The following is an 18404-nucleotide window of genomic DNA, read 5'->3' on the forward strand; positions in this document are numbered from 1 at the left end:
AAAAAAAAAAAAAAAAAGAAGATTTATTTTTTTATTAGTAGGAGGTAGGAAATATTAAATATTATATAAAGAAGGCCAGGCATGATGGCTCATACCTGTAATCCCAGCACTTTGGAAGACTAAGGCAGGCAGGAGTTCAAGATCACCCTGGGCACCATGGAAACCCCTGTCTCGGCTGGGTGCCTGTGGCTCAAGCGGCTCAGGCATCAGCCATATACATCTAAGGTGGTGGGTTCGAAGCCAGCCCGGCCCGCCAAACAACAATGATGGCTGCAACTAAAAAATAGCCGGGCGTTGTGGCAGGCTCCTGTAGTCCCAGCTACTTGGGAGGCAGAGGCAGGAGACTCACTTGAGGAGTTGGAGGTTGCTATGAGCTATGATGCCAAGGCACTCTACCCAAGGTGACAGCTTGAGGCTCTGCCTCAAAAAAAAAAAAAAAAAAAGAGAAAAAAAAGAAACCCCTGTCTCTACAAAAAATAATTAGCCCGGCATGGTAGTAGCGAACACCTCCTACAAGAGCAGGCTAGGGTGAAAAGGGAAGAAGGAACTGGCTGATTTGGGGCTGGAGAAAATGGTACTTACAAGAGGTAACAGCAGACAGCAGTAGCTACCAGCATGGTGATGATCACTCTGCAACAGAAGAGGACACAGGTCAGGGCAGGTGGAACCAGCACCCTCAGAAGGCCTGGCCAGGGCCAGAGAAAAGGCGCCTGGTGTCAGTTCTTTTCCCACTGGCTTTTCTTATGCTACCTGGACACAGGAGGCTGAGGTCTACTCAGAGTAAGAACAGCAGGATGGAAAATAAAAACTTAAAATGTCACTTTTATGGTGAGGTCAACCTTGACCACATCCAAGTTATGTTACAAATTCTTCCTTCTCTAACCCCCAATATTTCTCCATCCTAATGCAGACATGTTGGGAACAGAAACTGCACGCAGCTGCATTTCTGGCAGCCCACCAGGGAGCGGTTTGTGGAATTCAAACTTCATTGGGCAAGGGGAAAGAAAACAATACACCAGAATACTGGGAAAGAAGCAAGGAGACAGTAAGCCATTTCTCAGGCTGAGTGAGTTGTTATAAAAAGAGCAGGCATTACCTACTTTGCGTCTAAAGAAGACTGGAGACAGAAGCTTAACATGTAGCAGGAGACTTTAGTAGGACTGAAGAAAGAATTCACCAAAATTTGCAGGAGAGGTGAACCACTAAAATGGTTTTCAAACTGAGCTGTGGGACTCTGAGCCCTGCCTATTTTTTTTTTTTTTAATTTTAGACAGAGCCTCAAGCTGTCCCCCTGGGTAGAGTGCCATGGCATCACAGCTCACAGCAACCTCCAACTCCTGGGCTCAAGTGAGTCTCCTGCCTCAGCCTCCCAAGTAGCTGGGACTACAGGCGCCCGCCACAACACCTGGCCATTTTTTGGTTGCAGCCATCATTGTTGTTTGGCAGGCCCGGGCTGGGGATTCGAACCCGCCACCTTAGGTGTATGTGGCTAGCGCCTTAGCTGCTTGAGCCACAGGCGCTCAGCCAGCCCTGCCTATTTTTAAGACCAAAGGCAACATCCATATATCCATCCAAGCAGCCTCCAGGCAAAGCCAAACCTACTCCAAACCAGAGCCTCTGACCTTTCATCTAAAGCATTTCGAGTTGGTGCTGGAGAAAGAAGCACTTGATCCCTCTTTCAACATTATTACTAAGCGGTTTAGACCAGTCTTGGCTGCGCACTGGGTAGACTGTGGAGAATAGAACAATCTCGGACCTTGAAGAACTTGTAGTCAAGAGAGTCTTTACACCTGAAGAGAACATGAGCAGAAACTAGTGATCAGTGCTGATATCTGTAGGGGATCTTCCCAAAACACTACCAGCTAAAACTACCCTTATATACAAAGCACCATGCCTTGGTGAGCTTCTTACATGCACTACTTTGGGTAATCCTCGCAGCAGCCTTCTAAGGCAGGGTCGTCATCACCCCCATTTTACCTAAGAACTTGAGGCGTGACATATGCTCCAGGAACACACCTGTAGAGGGCTGCATTAGTTCCTGTCCGTGCCCTTTATTGGCTGCAGGACAGATGACACTTAACCATCTATAATGTCACTCTGCCCTTCACCCCAGCCTCCGGCCTGTTACCTAGCTGAACTGGCCTGAGTGCAGAGACGTCAGAGCAGGCGTCTGGGAGCCTGGTGTTCCTGGTGCGGGCCCTCGCGGCAGGGTAGCAAGCCGCCGCTCCGGATGGAGGGACGCGGGGACCGGGGGTCGGCAGGGCCTGCGCAGTTTCCTTACCCGCGGTTGGGTCCCTTCGGCACAAACCAGGGCCCGGCGATGCCGATGAGGCCCCAGAAAGTGGTGAAGATGATGACTGGGAGGGCGAACGAGTGCGCCGTCATGGCCGGGCGCGGGATGCCGGGACTGGATGCAGGGCAGAGCGACACAAGCTCTTGGAGCGCGCGGGTCCACAGCCCGGTAGGGAACGCCGAGCATGCGCAACAGGACGCACACCGCGGAGGCGCTCGCCCGGACCGATCTGCGCACGCGCATCTCCTAATCTGATCCACCGAGCTGCCACTCTAGAGACCCTGAGAAGGCAGATACCCTGCCGCCTGGGCATCAATCTGTAGCCAGCCCACTGGAACTTTGGGATTAGATCCCTGACTCCCTGCGTAAGTAGGTGCAGTTTATAAAATGTGGATGGCAATTCTTACAAGGTTGCTGGAGGATTAATTGAAATAATAAGCACGCAGAAAGTACCTAAGGTAGTAAGACTAGTTTCTTCCATCAGGGCTGGAAGAGACCTCAGAACCTGGTTTTCTCTTTGAACTTTTTTTTTTTTTTTTTTAAGTAGGTCTCACTCCATCACCCAGGATGGAGTGCAGTGGTACAATCATCACACCTCACTGCTGCCTCACAAGCCATCTCCTGCCTCAGCCTCCTGAATAGCTGGCACTACAGGCCCGTGCCACCACACCTGGTTAATTTTTTCAAACAAGTTTTTATAGAGATGAGGGTCTCACTAGGTTGTCCACGGCTGGTCTTAAACCCCTAACTTCACGCATGGCTGGTCTCGGATCCCTAGTCTCAAGTGATCCTCCCAGTCAGCTCCCCAAAATGCTGGGATTACAGGCATGAACCACCATGACTTTGGGGCCTTTTGATCTCACATATCCCTCTGTGGAGATTAACAATCTCTATCTTCTGTAGAATTCCCTTCTTCTAGGGATCAGTGGCTCCACAGGGCATCTCTAGCAGCAGGTGCTGCCCCATGAAGCCCGCCACATACTCACACGTTGTCAGTCAATGGTTTCATGACTTGAGAGTTGGTGTAATCTTTGTAATGCAGAAGGTTAATGTACCAGTTCTTGCACTGACCCCTGCAATGATGGGTACTCATAGCTGTTTGCCCCAAGCAGGAACTGGTCACACCTGCCCTTCTCTGCTCTCCAGTTAAGACCTCTTTATTCATCTTTTCAATATTCATGCATGGAGGAGGGTAGGTAACTTACAAATATTTTAGGCATACAGTGCCATCTTCCATTATTTTAGCACTCAGGCAAGTTGGAGGTCAGTGATACACAAAGATGTTAGTTATGAAATACCATCTTAGTTTTCTAGGGATTGTTAAATTAGGTGAGAAGTGATGCATTCTTGTAAAACTATAATGCTGGCCAAACTGGCCTAAGAGCCCTGTGATCAGAATAGTCCATGCCCATTATAAGCATGCAAAGGATAGAGAAATCAAAGAAGGCTTCCTTGAGGAGGTGAGATTTTGGCTGGATTGGTTAGGATTCTCATCAAGAGTGTGCACTGCTAAGAACAGTGACTCAGGGTAAGGGTGCACTTAGCATCCATGACACAGTATAAAGCAGCATGGTCCTTACAATCTTTCAGAAAATCACCACTAAAGTTCATCTCCCTCTGTAGCTCCAAAAAACCCCCTACTTTCCTGAATTTTAAGAAAAAATATTCTCTGTATAAAATGCCAACTATAATGTGAAACAGATTCTGTTTCTCTGCCCCAGCTAAGGCTAGAACCAAAGGCAGTGCTTGCTTTAAACAACCAGCTCATTTTGGATGCTTGTAGCTTCCATTCTCTTTTCCTTTAATGGTCTTTGATGTTTCCTTTCTGTCCTAAGTTGCAATTGATTGCTATAGTCATCTATTTGGCACCTTTGTAACAGTCTGAAGTCCATAAAGGAATCAAAGCCATAAACTGGCTCCTACTTCAACTGCTGAAGCCTCTTTGGGACCCACAAGCTCCAGCTGTTCTTTGGATTTGTGCCTTAGGGAGCTCTGTAGAGTGATGGGTCTGATGCAAAAGCTTTTACTACTGGTAGAAATCTATGTTTTTTTCCTTGAAAATATGGCTTTTTTATTCCCAGTAAACCGAAAGAGATAATGTCAAGTAAAAGCATTTTGTAAACTATAAAGTGCTAAATAAATGTAAGGGCTAGGCACAGTGGCTTATGACTCCCAGCATTTTGGGAGGCCAAGAAGAGAGGATTTGCTTGAGGCCAGGAGTTTGAGGCAACATAGAGAGATGGCCCATCTCTACAAAAAATTTAAAAAATTAGCTGAGCATGATGGCACACACCTATAGTCCTAGCTATGCAGGAAGCTGACTCAGGGGGATTGCTTGAGCCCAGGAGTTCAAGATTACACTGAGCTATGGTCATGCTACTACCCTCTAGCCTAGGCAAGAATGAACCTGTCTCATACACACACAGAAAGACAGCCAAGTACTTAATTATAACTCTCACTAAATGATCTTAACCTTCTCCTAACTTTCACTGGCAAAACAAATTTAGCTCACTTTCAAGAATCATAGGACTGTGTTGACCAGTTGATGGAAGTATTTCAGATTGCATGTGAAAACCCCACACTGTACCCTAGAAGTGCATTAATGTACATAGTTACCGTTCAATAAAAAAAAAAAAAAAAAAAAAAAAAAGAATCATAGGAGAAACCAAAAGCCAAAAATAAAGGTGAACACACACTTCCTCCACCCAGCACCATTCTTAGCCTTGTCTCCTCTTGAAAGAGGCAAGATCTAGTTAGCTTTGATCAGCTCCAGTCTCCTGGGTCTTGCTTATGGACGTACAGGACAGACACGTGTGTTGAAATAAACTCTGCTTTATTCAGATAGCAAAAGGTTAGGAATTAAACACGGTTTCTTAAACCTCATTTGCACATCTTTGAAACCAGAGGAGAGGATATCCCTGGGCCAGTTACCTTAGTGTTTTTTGCTAAGCAGACACCTGTATGAGGGAACTGCCCCCCTCACTGCCCTGATAAGTACTTAGCACCCTAGGAACTCATCCTTTGCAGGAGAGAGAAGCAAAGGTCTGGAGCATGGTCACACTTCTAAGGTAACTGGCCAGGAAGGCAGCTGAGATTCTCCACTCCTACCCAGTCTCTATGGCTATTGCTGGAATAAAACTATCAGTTATATGCTGGTTACTCGGAATGTCAGACCCAATGGGGATCAGTCATCAGGGAAATGGCAGGAGCAATGCTAGGATGTGAACACAGATGCCAGCAGGACTACAGGTGCTGGGTGGAAGGGGGACAGTGGCCAAGAAGGGGTGGCAGGGGCACAATGGCCGGGACTCTGGCCAAGAGAGTGTGCTTGCTCCTTCTATTCCTGGTACCCTGCGATTTGTCTTCCTGTGGGGCAAAACAGGAAGCCTCCCCAACAAGGGGACTCCTGGCCTGTGGTATAAATCACAGCCAGCCTCCCAACAAAGCAGGGGCCAGCCTGGGCAACGGTAAGGATGCTCACCATGCTGCCACTCTGGGGTCCTGAACAAAATCATCAGTTGTCTTCCTTCTTTGTCTTTAGCTGACAAGGGGGAACCAGAACAGCCTGTGCCCCTCAAGAAACTGGGTAGTGCAAACACCTATAATAAATAACATTTCAGTCACTCTGCTCTAAGGGGACCCCCTTTCCCACAACCTAAGGAAGGCCTGGGATGGGTCCTCAGAACATGCTGACGTGGAGAGGGGAGGGCATCTCCCCTGGCTCCCACCTCAGCTCCAGAACTGCTCCTGTACAGAGCAACAGGGCTGCTTATAGCACTGGCCCCTGCTCTGATGGGATATTGGAGGAAGAAGAGGCCACACCAAGGGAAGGGTGCTTGCTAGAACCTTACCTCAACTGGGAATCCTTCTGAGAGGAGGGTTACAGACCTCACTTTAAAAGGCCTTTCTCTCTCCCATTCTAGGGGACACCTAACCTGGGGCAAATTCCCAAGCACCCATGGAGGCTATGAACGGGAGGCCTATGACCATTATGGCTATGTGAATAGTGGCACCTCCCAGAGCTGCAGTTGCAGTCTGGGGCCTTGGGGCCTTTGGACCCCTCCAGCTGGGAGACATTTCCACAAGTGAAAGGTGAGAAGAGATAAAGGAATTTCTGACTAGAGCTGAGAAAGACAAGAGGGCAGTGGCACTAAGGCTAAGTGCTAAGGGTGAGGGGAAAGGAAGGGGATGCTGGGAAACGGCATCTGTAATAATGGGGAAGGGCTTGCAGCACCTTTTGGGAATGGGAAGAAGAAAACTGCTGGTTAAGGGGCCTGATTGCATGGCCTTGCAGCATAGAGCAGGGCCCCACCTGGAGACCAGCAGCCAGCCAGGCAGGGATGGCATGCTCCTTGCTGCCTTTTTAAAACAAGCATGGGGCAGGGGCAGAGAAGCCCTTTCCTCTCAGATCCCTCATTTCCCACCCATGCTTAAGGGCAGCACAACCTAGACAAAGTCATCCCCATCCCAGGAAGCAGCCTCCTGAGCCTGCCAAGACAAAGCTAGAAGGAAAAGTGCTTCACTTTAGGCTGGATGGGAAGAGGGGACGATGGGGATTGGGGGTCTAGTAGTGCCAGGCGCCTCCCATGCCCTGGGCAGTGAATAGTTAAGCTGGAGCGTGCCCATACCTTCTGGGGGAGCTAAGACCCCAGTCACTGAGCCCAGTTCAGGAATCTGACTTGGCTCATCTGGGTGGAGTCCCAGTGATTCCATGTAGAGGTCCCAGAGCCATTTTAGGAGTGGTCTAGACTGTCATGTAGATGATACACCTGGAGGGTACCCCATCTCACAGTAAGGGCTTTGGGGACAAATTCATACCTGTCCCACTAAGGACGAGGACAGGGGCTGAAGGCAGCTAAGTCCACACTGTGCAGGCCGAGGTCTTTCTTTCAAGGAGCTCAAGGATCTCTCACTCACTAACCCTATGGCAGGGAGGCAGCAAACACGTGGATTCTCTGCTGCCACTCCATGAAGAGAGAAACTGAGGCACAGAAAAGAAGATGGCATTAATCACAGTTAAACCACTGGGTGCAGCAGAGCTGGGGCTGCATCCCAAGCTTCCTAGCTCCAACATGGGCCTGCCTGCTCCTGAGGAACATGGGCTTGTGGGCTGTGGGTCAGACAATGCTCCAGTGTGCGAGGTGCTGGGCTCGGTGTCACAGAGGGCACTGGCTGTGCTGTCTGGGAGCTGTGGGAAGAGAATCTCTCCTGGGTGCTCTGTGCAAAAGTTTTATGTTTGTTTCATTCTGAAGAAAGCCCTGGGAGGAGGCAGAGGAACTCCCTGATAGAAGCTCCCCACCTGAGCCATGAGAACCAGGGTGAGAGACCCCAGAATAATGACTCTTGGGAACTCTTGCAACCAAGAGTCCCTAGACTCTTCCCTAGAACGGGGTCATCTTCTATCCTAAGAAAGGGGTCTTTCCCCCTTGCCACTTAGATTATGGGCAGCCTCTCTGGAATGTTCCTCAGGGATGCCGAGAAGTTTGGGTGCTGCTTTAAGCCCCTATCCCAGTATCTCCCACTTCAGAAAAGTCTTCTTGCTACTAGAATGGGGATGAAATCTTTCATGATGGGATTATTTCCTGGAGCACCTTAAAAAAATAGCCGGGCATTGTGGCAGGCACCTGTAGTCCCAGCTCCTTGGAAGGCTGAGGCAAGAGACTTACTTGAGCGCAAGAGTTTGAGGTTGCTGTGAGCTGTGACGCCACAGCACTCTACCAATAACAACATAGTGAGACTCTGTCTCAAAAAAAAAAAAAAATGAACTTGTGCTAAGAACCTTTTTAGCACACAATGTGCTGTGAGGCACCACTGTGCTTGCAGGGCCTCCTGGCTCCCTTGCCTCTCTGGCATACAGCCTTCTGCTACCTTGTCACTGCCCACTTCCTAGTGCTTAAAAAGTGTCCCCCCCCAAAGAAAGACTCTAGGGAAGCCTAGCCTCTTCAGAGAGCCTGTCTCCATGATTGCAGAGGCATCTCCAAGGCAATGCCAAGGATTCCACTCCCTCAGAACATGCCAGGGCCCCCCTGGCTGGTGCTGGGGTATAGCCCAGAAGGCTCTGTGATGTAGTCCTCCCGAACTTCCACTGCCTCCCTGGGGGGCAGAATGAGTGGCTCCTGGGTCCCAGACCCCCCAACACAGAGGGCACCCGGCTCCTTTCTGAGCTCCACACCTGTGCGAGAGAGAAAGGAGAACAGCAATTAGATTGGTCACACGATGGTCCCCTGCCCACTCCAGCTTTGTCCCAAGGCTGTTCAGTGAAGAGAACATGGCAGAACAGACCAGAGATAGGACTGGGACTTCTCTTCAGCCCTCACTTGTCCTCACTCTGCTATTCCATTACCCCAAGACAGCAGATCCCAACCAGGGGTAATTTTTCCTTCAGTGACCATACTTCTGCTTCAGGAGCAATGTCTGAAGATGGTTCTGACTGTCACAAAGGCGGTGGGAGGTGCTACTGGTATCCAGTGGTTACGGCAAGGGTAGAGGCCCAGGATGCTGCTGAAGTTCCTACAATGCATAGGAGGCCCCTACCAAGAAACACCCAGCCCCAGCTTAACAGTACTGAGGCTGAGAGCTCCTGCCTAGGAAGGGGGTATGTTACCACATAAACTGTCTGTATAAGACCTTCTGTCCCTATGGAAATAACATCCTGGACAAGGGTATAGCTGCCACCATATTCCTCTCCCTCCAGGGCTGGACTCTGAGAACAAGGCACTTAACAGGCAGCTAAGGTGATGGAGTCACCACACCCTCCCTCTTGGCTCTCCCTGCCTCTTTTCTTCACCTAACCACCCTGCTATGGCTCCAGTGTCACCTTGCTTCCTATGAAACCTGTCAGCCCTAAAACGCAGACCCACTGCTGATGACAGGAGAAAAAAAATGGATATGGAAGCAGGCAGAAGGACACCAGCCAGAAGAAGATGCCAAAAGAGAAAAACTGCTGCTCTGCCCCGTCACATGAATAAGAAAAGCCTGGTGAACCCAATGACTGGCATGTTCTCTTTGGTTTCCAGGAACTGTTTGCAGAGAGAAACTTCTTATTTCTGGCAACTTGTCGTCCCTTCTAATGTTACTTCCCCTCAAGGGAGTCCTGATCCAAGCCCTCCTGGCTGGCTAGTGTGGCTGTTTCTGCTGTGGCTTGACCATCCCCGCTACACATACACACAAGGCTGACCCCTGCACAGCCACTCTGACCTGAGCTGACCTCTTTTCTCCTGAAAATCCCTGCATGGTCCAGAGTCCACACAGCCACACTTAGAATATGATGCTGCTGCCGGCCTGGCTGGCCTTCTGCTAGTTATTGCCAGTAGTGGTCTTAACCTTTAACTAGTGCCATTTGTTCCTCTTGCCAGACTCTGTTCTGAGTGCTTTGCATATATTAATTCACTGACAGATGAAAAACCAAAGCACAAAAAGGCTGACTTGTCCAAGGGCACACAACTAGTTAGGGGACAGAGCCAGCATTGAACCTGAGCAGACAAGCTCCAGAAGTCTTCGCACTGTACCCTGCTGCCTTGGGCTTGTGTGGTCTCTTTAGCTGGGTCACAGGAGCCTGGAGGCAGGTATCAAGGCACAGTGGTCTAGCAAATGGCTACACAACCTCCAGGAATGCCTGCAGACTATTGCTGGCCAACATGGTGAGAACTCTGGCTCAGCACAGGACTGGGAAGATTGGATTAGCTTGCTTTGTTTTCCCACATCCAGGGAATTTACTCTCTGCTGCTTGTACTTACTCTCATGGGAGCGGGCTGGCACCTGGGCACAGGAGTAGACGTGGCTGAAACGTCGGCCTGAGGAGGTCAGGTACCAGTGCTGGATGGCAGGCTGGGGGTCGTACTCTGTTACTGCCACGCCATTCACAGCTGTCATCATGAGCATGTTGAGCACCTCATTGGAGAGCTTGGTCCTCTCATCAGTCCTGATTCGGTTCATGGCCTTCAAGCCTCGCTCACAGCAGGAGGTGGAAACAGGCACACAGACCACCACAGCCATGAGCTTGCTCAGCAAGGGGAAGCGGTAGTGCTGGGCTAGGGCGTTTTTACACAGCATGGAGAACGGGAGGTTCTGGGAGATGGATTTCAGGCCCAGCCACTCCTCCAACAGAGCTTCCTCACTGTATCCTGCAGGGAGAGAGAGCTTGAAATACCTAGCAAGGCTAAGAATATCATCATTCCCAAAAGCGGCAAGTTCAATCCCATTTGGCCAGGCTACAGTATCAAACACCTCCATGTTCTTGAGCTGCGGCGGACGGTCTGCATCAAACCTCTGCTGGAGGTATTCAATCCCGGTGAGCACCACTCTCTCCCTGTCTGCTTGGAACCGCTGTTCTGCCATCTCTACCCTGTCCAAGAAGATGCCATGGAGCCAGCCATCCTTGAAGCTGGCATTGAACTCTTCCTCTTTGGGCCCTGCCTGGTGACGGAGGGTCTCCAGCGCTATGTAGGCCCGGCCCAGCGTGGCGTTCACCTCTGTGACCAGCACGATCTCCTTCTGGCACACCTCAGACAGAGGTCTGTAAATGCTCAGGAAGTCCAGCAGGAAGTGGCAGGATTTGATAAAGTGGAAGCCCTTCATCAGCTTTAGCATGCCCTTGGCCCTCTGCCCAACCTGGCCCCCAGCCTCCGCCACACTCTGGAGGTGCCGAGTGAGGGCAGGCCAGCTCACGAGGAGAGCGTTCAGCGTGCGCCTTTTACTGGCCACCCACCTGACGGCGTTCAAGTCCTTCAGGCGGAGGACCTCCTGCTCCAGGGGAGCTGCACCTTCCTGCAGCTCACTCAGCCTCTTGTTTGAGGACTGATAAAATTTGAATACAGTACGAATATGCCGGTCACACTTCCGCACGAGATCGATGCTCCCACATGCTTCCACCACAGCCAGGTGCAGCTGGTGTGCCACACAGTGCACAAGCAGCAGCTGGGGGATGACCTCCTGGAACTTGTCCACAAGGCCTCCTCTGCAGCTCAGCATGGCTGAGCCATCTGTTCCCAGGCCCACTACCCAGCCAGGCTTCCGGAAAGGGATGTCCAGCTCATCCAGGACAGAAACAATGGTCTCAAAGTATCCATCTGCTGTCTCACTATAGAGGGGGGCCAGGGTGATATACGACTCCTTCACCTCCATCTGCTTCAAGTAGCGGATATAAATCCCTATGCAGGCCTGGTCAGAGGTGTCGGTGGAGCTGTCCAGCAACAAGCTCACGCAGGGGGAGCTCCGGACATCATCGAGGATCTGTTTCTTCAGGGTCTCCGAGATGTATTTGATGAACTGAGTGCATGCGGTGCGGTTTCGGTACTTGCCTAAAATCACGGTCCCAGTGCTTTGGAGGAGCTGCAGGATTTTCTCAAAGTCATTCAGGGGCCTTGAGTGGTATGCGATGGAGTAGGCAGCATTGAAGAAGTGTTCCATGTTTGCCATGAGGTCGCTGGAGATCTCTGGAATGAGGGCAGTCTGGGGGGTGTCTTCTTTGATTTCAATGGTGTTGACACAGAGCCTGTGTGCTTTGCTGACTTCATGGTATTTTAAAGTCTCCACTTTGAAAGGCCCAGTGTAACCTTTGACTAACCGAGATGATTTGTCATGGAGATTGGGTCTTTCTTTGCAAACTGAGCAAAAGAGCTTGGTCTCTTTGGGATCAATTACTAACCACGGGAACTGCCCAAACCATGACCTCTGAATGGAACGGGGTCTATAAGTCCTCTTGGTTTTCCTGGGCCCATCCACTTCTACTTCACACATGCTGGAGCTGCAGTAGGAGGTACCCGGCTCCACAGAAGGAGCTGGAAGTGGTGCAGAGTCCACAGCCACGGCCTGTGTGTCTACCTCTCTCACAGCCACCATCTTCTTTTTCCCTTTGGAGAAAATTAAATCATGCTTGGTTCTGCTGCCTAGAACTCTGCAGTCTTCTATCAGCTAAGATATCCCCAATTCACTTAGCACTTATGCAAAGCATAAGGATCCACCTTTCCAGAGACCACTAGTGGCTTCTATTTAAGTCCCTCCCCATTCTCTTCAGTGAAAGTCAGGCTGGTTCCCAGGAGTTACTGCTAATCCTGTGGGTCCTTATGCAGCCTCATGTTCTCTGGCCACATGACTACCCTGGGATTGTGTGACACCAGATACACAACAGGTACGGGATGAGTGATTCACCTGCACCCTGCACATGCCCTCAGAACTTAGTAGGTCTGGACTTACCTGGAGGATGACCTTCTCCCCACTTGGGCCCATTTGGATCTTTTATCCAGGGTGCAGCTCTCCGTTCCAGTTTGGAGATCAAGTCTGGTTTGGCAGCTGCAGGCCCTGTCACAGGATGAAGAGTTGCGCTGAGATCACTGCTACACAGAGTCAAGCAGCCCACCCTGACCTGACCTGGCCCCTGAAATGTGCAGGAGGCTGCTAGGTTCTGTCCTTGCTAAAGTCTAGTTAGCCACGGGCAGGCTGAAAGCACACCCCAGAAGAGGGCAGAATAGGAGGCCAGGTGGGGATATGCCCCAGCCAGGGTAGACGGCTGCCTCCACCCTGAGGATCAGCCCTGGGGGCCACAAGCCAGCAAAATGCATCCACGGGTAGTGAAGTGTTGAAACAGGAAGAAACACAGAGGATAAAGCAGAAAGAAAAGGAAGGCAGGGATGAAAACAAAAGCCACACGGGGAGTGGAAGATGCCACCCATGGGTGGCCTCCTCCGTGAACCCATGGCAGGCAGCCAACTATACAGGTTACCTAATGGGGCACTCGCAAGGCCCCCTGAAAATATCTACCATTTGCAATGGAACCTGAACTCTGATGAGAAAAAAAATGCTGTCTTTGGATTAAGCACTACCCTTTACTTAATATGTTCACATTGTCCAGAAGTATGCAAAGAAATCACTTCCCTGATTTAGGATACAATCCATCCATCACTATCTACGTACACGCTTTTGTGTGTGTCTATGTGAATGTGTGTGCTTCTGAGAAGGAATTGAAGGACAAAGTAAAAGGGAGATTATTTTTCACTATTCATCTTTTGGTTCACTTAAACATATTTATATTTGATACATATGTATACATGTGTATCTACAAACTTACTCTCTATAAATAAGTAAATTACTGAAATGTGGTAGATTCAACACACATCCTTCTTAAATAAAAAATCAATAAACATCTCTAAAGCGAGAGCAAAGGAATAATAATAATAAAAAGAAGCACAAACCCAAGAGAAATACTGGACTACAAATGCTAATGATACATTTTTGGAAGGAAATGAATTAAAAGAGAAGCACCAACAGGACTCTACACCGAATGCCTGCAGAGAGGATCATGGAGAAGCAAGGTGGTTGTACTGCAGAGTCCCAGAAAGATTCAGAAACTGGAGGTAGCAAGTGTGGGAGCAGGTGGAGGGTGAGGAATGGGAGGGAGCAGAGGGCTCAGTGTCTGCACAGAGAGCTGCTTGAGCCCAGTTCCTCTTGGTTAATCCAGGAAACCAGGAAGCACCACCACCTCACTCAGGAGAACAGAGACTGAGTCTACAGAAACACTTACTAGGAAGGTTCTGAGACGGGGTGCTGGCTAGAGTGGAAGATGAAGTAAAGTGTGGTGTGTAAAGAATGAGGGGTACACCACTAGGTTCCCAGGGCACTGCTGGGCTTATTATACCCTCTAAGCAGGAGATGGGAAGAATATTCTTTGGAGAAATAGAGTTGCCCCTTCCTCTCCCCTCAAAAGACCTACAAGATACTGACTTTTGTAGGCTCTTCTAAGGAGACAAGATTTGCTGCTGATCACCCAACAATAACTGACTCAGTTATTATTGTAACTCAGCTATGCACAGAGCTTCCAGTTGGTTTTTTAAAGAGTTATTCTTACAGACAAACGAACTTAGAGATAATTATTTAAGAAAAGCCTCTGATATGAAAGAGGGAGACCAAAACAAGTAAGAAAAAGGATTAAAGGAGCTAGAGATATTGCAGGGAGCAAGATAAAACTTCAAAACAATAAGAATTATCATAACCAGAGAGAGCCAGGCATGGTGGCTCACACCTATAATCCCAGCACTCTGGGAGGCTGAAGTGAGAGGATTACTTGAGATCAGGAGTTTGAGACCAGCCTGAGCAAGAGTGAGACCCCCATCTCTATTAAAATAGAAAAAATTAGCCAGGTATGGTGGCCGCTGCCTGTAGTCCTACCTACTTGAGAGGCTGAAGCAGGATTACCTAACCCCAGAAGTCTGAGGTTGCAGTGAGCTATGACAATGCCACTGCACTCTAGCTTGGGTGACAGAATGAGACCATGTTCCAAAAAAATAAATAAATAAATAAAAAGTTAAAAAAAAATAAAACCAGAGAGAAAAATTATGACAGCCACCTAAGAAAGGAGTAATAAGAGTGCTTAGAAACTAAAAACCCAATATAGCATTGTTAGAAAATAAAACTGAGGAAATCTCCAAGAGAATAGTATAAAAAAAAAAGAAGCAAAAAATAGAAGAAAAAGAAAGAAAGAAAAAGAAAACTAGGGGCTCTAGCCAGGAAGTCCAACATTTAACTAACAGTAATTTGTGGAAAGAAATGAGAAAATGTATAGGATGACTATAGAGGAAATAATACAAGCACATTTCCCCAAACTTGAAAAATGTGTTTCCACATGGAAGGGAAGCACCAAATACCCAGAACAAAAGATGTAAAAACACTCTTATCAAGGCATATCATTAAAAATTTGAGAACACTGGAATTGATTTTAAATGCTTTTGGAGTGGCCAGCCTGAGCAAGAAGTGAGACCCCATCTCTACAAAAAATAAAAAGATCATTGGGGTATAGTGCCTTAAAAATAAAAGATTATTGGGGTACAATGCCTATTGCACACGCCTGTAGTCCCAACTACTCAGCAGGCTGAGGCAGGAGGATCACTTGAGGCCAGGAGTTAGATGTTGCTGTAAGCTATGAACAGCATGGCACTCTAGCTCAGAGTGACAAAATGAGATAGATCGCAAACAAAACAAAACAAAAAACAAACATAAAAAGCTTTTGTAGTATAAAAAATAAATCACAGTCACAGATTCAGGCACAAAAAGGCATTACACTTCTCAACAACATCAGAAAACCAAAAGAGCAATGCTTTCAAACTTTTAAAGAAAATTATTTCCAACCTAGAATTCTTTGCCCAACCAAGTCATTCATCAATTATGAAGGTATATTTTCAGATATGCTGAGTATGTACCCTTTCTTATGAAACTACTAAAAGATGTGGCCCAACAAAATGAAGATATAAACCATGAAAGAAGAGTCCAACTCAGGAAGGGTGGAGAGACTTAAGCCACAGGTGTGCAGCAGGTCTGAAGAGCAACTAGGTTGGAAAAGCAGGGGACAGGAGGCCCAGTGACAGAATCTCCAGAAAAAGAATAACTGAGAGAACACAAGATGATTGAGCTTGTGTAAAAGACTCCTCAGAGGAGTTTAAAGGTCTTCTGGAAAGTTTGGGAAGAATTGGTGAGAGTCAAGAAAATTAGCAAAATAAAAAAGAAAAAATTCTGATTCCAGGTGAATAAAGTCCTACAACAAAGGAAATATCATTGTAATATACATCTTTGCTCAGTTGGAAATAATACATAATCATAACTAGGTAAATGATTTACATTGATTTGACCCCCAAAAGTGTGATATACCTGTTCTGAGAGGATGGAGGGAAAGGGGGAGGGGCAGGTGATGTAAGAGGGCGGAATCTCCATCTTCCATAGTAGGAATCAATAGATAACTAAAATCAATAAATCAGGAACAGCGATAAACACAAGCAACAGGATATTACACAGTGATTCTGCCTGCCTGTTTTAGCCAAAACAAGTAGGAACCAACCATCCCACATTCCAAAACCAGACGACCAGCCCAGCCCTCACTCACAGAGAGTGGAAACTAAAGAGGTCAGGAAGTTGGGTATTAGAGATGCTTCTGGAAAGAGATGTCAAGTGTACTGTGAACCCCTCTCCCCAACTATCGAGAAGGGCAGGGTGCACTCTTTCCCCTAATCTGACTATCCCTTGAGGTGTAGGCTGACCATGAATTCAGGCCTGGACAAGACTGAGGCAGACACTGACTGCTGAGCCCAGGAGGCCATGTTGGGAGTGGTCTGCATTCCAAGCGTTTGTGAGAGCAAAAGTCTGTGAGTGTTTTCCTGGTCCAGATGGGGCCAGGAGGGAAAAGAGAAGATGGCTGGAGTCATCTTGAAGGGACTTTGCCCAAGACAGCTGTCTACTGGTGCAATATGCCCGGGAAGGAGCCTGTGGGAAGGAGCCTATATGGAACACACTGCAGAAAACATTTGCCTGTGTCAAGGCAACTGCCAGGAGACGTCCCCAGTGGCTGAGGAGATGTCTACAGAAGCCACAAACACCCCTAAGGAATCATAGTCCATGGGTGGTGCCTGTGGCTCAAAAGGGTAGGGCACTGGTCCCATATGCCGGAGGTGGCAGGTTCAAACCCAGCCCTGGCCAAAAATAGCAAAAAAAAAAAAAAAAAAAGAATTATAGTCCAGACTTTTTACTAGTACACAAGCTCTGGGCTTTTGTTTCTTAATTTTTCCTTTTTGGTAAATATTGATATATTTTCAAATTTACAGAAACTTGTCAATAATACAAAGAACTCCAATTGTTTACATTTTACCCCGGCTGCTCTTCCATGTTCATTAGCTCACTTGCACACTTTCTCCTTTTGTGTATATGCATATTTCTGAACCATCTGAGAGAAAATCATTTTTATATCCCTTCATTGCTAAGGGCTTCTGTGTGTATTACCCCCTAAAAGGACCTTCCCTAGGTGGAAGACAGGTAACCCTTCCCCTTACCTCGTCCCCGCTCCCTTTGGGTGTGGGTAGGCTCTGTAAACACAGACAGGTGGCTCCTGCCATCATGTTCACTTGCATGGCAAAGGCATGTCAGCCAGCAGAACTAACCCATTCACAGGAGCCCTTTAAAAGCAGAGAGTGTTCTTAGGCTGGCAGGAGACAGGGAGGTCAGAGCTTCAAAGCACACTATGATTATACACACTGCTGTCACCTGAGGGTGGAGGCAGCTCCAGGGGAAGGATACAAAAGCAGCCTCTGGGGGCTGATAGTATTCCAGGATTCCCTGCTCCACAGGCAACAGAGAACAGAGACCTCTGCTATATAAACACAAGTGGGTTCTGCCAGAAATAGCAAAAGCCACTGATTACTTCTAGACCAAGTAAAAAAAAAACCATAAGAAAAACCTAGAGGATTCCTACAACACCCGTATAAGCAGGTCATGGTGTTTCAAGATAAAATACAAGAAACATTGAGAAACAAATGAGAGATTTTTTTTTTTTTTTTGAGACAGAGACTTATTTTCACCCTGGAGAGAATGCCTTGGTGTCATTGTAGCTCACAGCAACCTCAAACTCTTGGGTTCAAGAGATTTTCTTGCCTCAGCCTCCTGAGTAGCTGGGACTATAGGCACAACACCCACCCAACACTCACCACAACACCCAGCTAGTTTTTCTATTTTTAGTAGAGATGAGATCTCACTCTTGCTCAGGCTGGTCTCCAACTCCTCAGCTCAAGCAATTCACCTGCCTTAGCTTCCCAGACTGCTGGGATTACAGGTGTGAGTCACCATGATTTTAAAAAATGGCTTTTCTTAACCATGAAAATTATGACAGAGGTTTTCTTTTCTTAAAAATTGAGTTTGCGGGGGATGCTGTGGCTCAGTGAGTCAGGCGCTGGCCCCATATACCCAGGGTGGTGGGTTCAAACTCAGCCCCGGCCAAACTGCAACAAAAAAATAGCCGGGTGTTGTGGTGGGCACCTGTAGTCCCAGCTACTCGGGAGGCTGAGACAAGAGAATCGCCTAAGCGCAGAGGTTGCTGTGAGCTGTGACTCCACTGCACTCTACCAAGGGTGACAAAGTGAGACTCTGTCTCTAAAAAAAAAAAAAAAAATTGAGTTTGCTGGCTCGGTGCTTGTGGCTCAAGTGGCTAAGGCGCCAGACACATATACCTAAGGTGGCAGGCTCAAATCCAGCCCGGGCCCCCCAAACAACAATGATGGCTGCAACCAAAAAATAGCTGGGCGTTGTGGCGGGCGCCTGTGGTCCCAGCTACTTGGGAGGCGGAGGCAGGAGACTCGCTTAA

General features: G+C 48.2%; 2 protein-coding genes and 1 long non-coding RNA gene across 3 annotated transcripts in view; all 3 read right to left on the minus strand.

Moving 5' to 3' along the window:
- ATP6V0E2 (ATPase H+ transporting V0 subunit e2) overlaps nt 1–2480 on the minus strand; it is a 5232-nt gene extending 2752 nt beyond the window's left edge. The window contains exons 1-2 of the mRNA XM_012806464.2: nt 2282–2480; nt 583–630 (exon numbers count right to left, since the gene is read on the minus strand). Of these exons, the coding sequence (XP_012661918.1) occupies nt 583–630; nt 2282–2385 (152 nt within the window). The 5' untranslated portion in view covers nt 2386–2480. The remainder of the gene's footprint in view (nt 1–582; nt 631–2281) is intronic.
- Nucleotides 2481–5109: 2629 nt separating this feature from the next.
- Nucleotides 5110–7930, minus strand: LOC111726076. The gene is made up of 2 exons (XR_002773960.1): nt 7112–7930; nt 5110–5892 (listed from the first exon to the last, which is right to left on the minus strand). It is a non-coding gene; the product is annotated as an uncharacterized LOC111726076 (long non-coding RNA).
- Nucleotides 7931–8062: 132 nt separating this feature from the next.
- ZNF862 (zinc finger protein 862) overlaps nt 8063–18404 on the minus strand; it is a 17854-nt gene continuing 7512 nt past the window's right edge. The window contains exons 4-6 of the mRNA XM_023514410.1: nt 12488–12592; nt 10030–12144; nt 8063–8465 (exon numbers count right to left, since the gene is read on the minus strand). Of these exons, the coding sequence (XP_023370178.1) occupies nt 8299–8465; nt 10030–12144; nt 12488–12592 (2387 nt within the window). The 3' untranslated portion in view covers nt 8063–8298. The remainder of the gene's footprint in view (nt 8466–10029; nt 12145–12487; nt 12593–18404) is intronic.

This window comes from Otolemur garnettii, unplaced genomic scaffold (assembly GCF_000181295.1).
Source record: "Otolemur garnettii isolate 467f Iridium unplaced genomic scaffold, OtoGar3 scaffold00053, whole genome shotgun sequence".
Lineage (NCBI taxonomy): Eukaryota > Metazoa > Chordata > Mammalia > Primates > Galagidae > Otolemur > Otolemur garnettii.